The 2,996-nt window shown below is 35.8% G+C and overlaps 1 protein-coding gene across 1 annotated transcript; it reads right to left on the reverse strand.

The window, feature by feature from the left end:
- Positions 1-1,066: 1,066 nt before the first annotated feature.
- On the reverse strand, positions 1,067-2,014 carry LOC125282932 (olfactory receptor 5V1-like). Its single transcript, XM_048220762.2, has one exon. The coding sequence runs from the start codon at positions 2,012-2,014 to the stop codon at positions 1,067-1,069; it is 948 nt and encodes a 315-aa protein (XP_048076719.2).
- Positions 2,015-2,996: the final 982 nt, after the last annotated feature.

Consider the following 2,996-nt stretch of genomic DNA (forward strand, 5'->3'; position numbering starts at 1 on the left):
GGGTAAACAGAAGGGGGAATGAACCATGAGAGACTGTGGACTCTGGGAAACAACCTGAGGGATTCAGAGGGGAGGTGGGTGGGGGAATGGGATAGGCCAGTGATGGGTATTAAGGAGGGCACATATTACCTGGTGCACTGGGTGTTATACACAAGTAATGAATCATGGAACTTTACATCAAAAACTAGGGATGTACTGTACGGTGGCTAACATAATATAATAAAAAAGTAAAATAAAATAAAATTAAAAAAGAAACAATTGCATTTTAGCCATATTGAATGATAGTCCTGAGCTTCAAGGCATAGTGGAGTCTAGTTTCATGGATTTTAGCCTGCATAGCTGGAAAAAAATTGGTAACAAAAATGCAAAGTAGTTGATAAGGTGTGTGTGTGTGTGTGTGTGTGTGTGTGTGTGTGTATGTGTGTGTGTGAATGTATTAGAAAATGATACTTTCAGTTTTAACCATGTTCAGGCTAAAATGTGATAATATCGTGAACTAAATTACATATCTAAATCAGGATTTGGAAAGTGAGTGATCTCTTTGGCGGGACAAGTAGAACTGAGAATGGATAGAATCATAAGAAAAGAGATAACTATAAATACAGAATAAGTGGAAGCTAAAATTGATAGAGTGAACTAGTAATGTAAATATATCAACATAGATAGTCAATCATGTAAGGGAAATTAGAAAAAGGAAGATCTAAAAATAGATGATAAGAGAATGATTTAAAACAAATACTAAAACATATAGGGGATAGAGGTATGAGTATGGACACAGGTATGAACATATACGCAAGTTAACTTAAGAGCAGCTCAGTTTATACCTGTTAATTATTAACTGTTCTCTGCTTACTCTTGAAAATGCCTGTTTTCAAATGATAAATTTTAAGAGCTCAGTGGATAGATATAAAGATATACATATATAGATAAATATAACTAGTGTACATGTGTTCATAAATTTCTATGAGTACATAAATATGTGTTCTATATATCAACTGAAAGTTATTCTATGAATCCTTCCTATGAATTTATTCTAAAGTGAGCATAGATATATTCTGCTTTAATGTTATAATTGCTGCAAACATGTTCTGTGACATAGAAGCCTTCTGAGTGCTTCTTTGACCTCCACGTTTTTCAGGCTGTAGATCATGGGATTTAACATTGGGGTAATAACCCCATATAGCATGGAGATGAGTCTGTCTCTGGCTGGAGAGTGTTGGCTGGAGGAAGGCCGAACATAGGTAAATATTGTTGTGCCATAGAACAGACAGACCACTAGGAGGTGGGAAGCACATGTGGAGAAGGCTTTGCGCTTCCCTTCCACTGACTGGATCTTTAGAATGGTGGATATGATGTAGATGTAAGAGATAAAGGTAATTAGGGAGGCGCTTATCCCCAGGATTCCTCCTACCACTAAAATAAGCATTTCAGCTACATAAGTGGATGAGCATGAGAGGGCCATCACTGGTGGGATGTCACAATAGTATTGGTTAACTCGGTTGGACTTGCAAAAAGACAGGCGGAATGTGGACACCGTATGGAGAAGGGAATTGAGAAACCCCACAGCCCAGGTCCCAGCTATCAGCTGGATGCAGTGGACCTTGGTCATTATGAGCATGTAACGAAGGGGGAAGCAGATGGCCACATACCGGTCATAAGCCATGGCAGCGAGAAGGAAGACTTCAGTCCCTACCAGAGAAAGCAGGAAATAAAGCTGAAAAGCACATCCAAGGAAGGAAATGCTTTGCTGCTCAGTCAGGAGGTTCTCCAGCATCTTGGGGACAGTAGCTGATGGGCAGAATATGTCTAAGAGGGATAAATTTACCAAAAAGTAATACATGGGTGTATGGAGCTTTTTCTCAGTCCCAATGGCCAAAAGAATGGCCCCATTTCCTACCAAGGTGACCTGATAGATGATGGCAAAGACCACAAAGAGAGAGTAGCGCACCTCAGGGAGGTCAGAGAGCCCTATGAGGATAAACTGAGTCACGGTGGTAAGATTGTAAATATCCATCACCTCTCTCCACAAGGGACTTTCTGGAAGAAATGAAACAAACAGACACTGGTTAGACTAAAAAGCCAAGAAGACTAGTGATGAGAAATTCTTGGAAAAAATTTGATGTGTGGTTGGTAAATTTTGTTGTTATGATAGAGATTTAATTTATTAAAACAACTGTGAAAAACATTGTCTGCATTCATGTTTCTTGAAATAGGCATCCTCAGTTCTTTATAAAGAGGCAGATTTCTGAGAACAAAGGAGACATTTAAAAATTTGCATTCGTAGTAGAGCACCTGTGGATCTTTCATCAGTGTGTAGGATTTCACAATTCAGTGAATGTTGATGGAGTGTTTCTCACTCCTGTTCAGACATTGACATTATTTTGTCTTGTATTATCTAAATGTGTACAATTGTATGCACTAGCTAAAATCTAAGTAACTCAAAAGTGGAAGCTGTGCATTTTACATGATATACAATTTTGATAATTGTTACCAACTAGCAGATATATGGTATATATGTCTAAATGATTATTCAGTAAAAAAATTAATGGTGTGTCTCCTGTAATGACAAAGTGTTTCTGATAAGAAAGAAATGTGGGAATGCTTTTGATTCCAAATTATAATAATTTTAATATGAATATTAATGTTTGTTTTCCCAGAAGTATACTTTAATAAAATTAAAATAGCCTGCAAAGTATAAAAAAACCCACAAATATATGTATGTAAAATCTGGTTTTGATAGCATCCGTGAATAAATATACTCACATAATATTCAATTCCCTTCCCTTTAAAATTTAAAATTTCACCATGTGTCTAATTACTTAAGGAAATATGGGGTTTTAAATACATATATATATATATATTACATTATACATTATAATTTAATTATAATTAATTAATTATAATTATGTATTTTTCTATCTTCCTCGCCATACTAACTCATTTCATTTTAATGGCATTTGTATGCATATTAGTAGTAAACATAATTATAATGTTCA

Source organism: Ursus arctos, unplaced genomic scaffold (genome assembly GCF_023065955.2).
Source record: "Ursus arctos isolate Adak ecotype North America unplaced genomic scaffold, UrsArc2.0 scaffold_5, whole genome shotgun sequence".
Classification (NCBI taxonomy): domain Eukaryota; kingdom Metazoa; phylum Chordata; class Mammalia; order Carnivora; family Ursidae; genus Ursus; species Ursus arctos.

What these genes read in the sequence shown, in the direction of transcription:
- LOC125282932 (XM_048220762.2), bottom strand. Translation starts at nt 2,014, where the DNA reads ATGGATATTTACAATCTTACCACCGTGACTCAGTTTATCCTCATAGGG.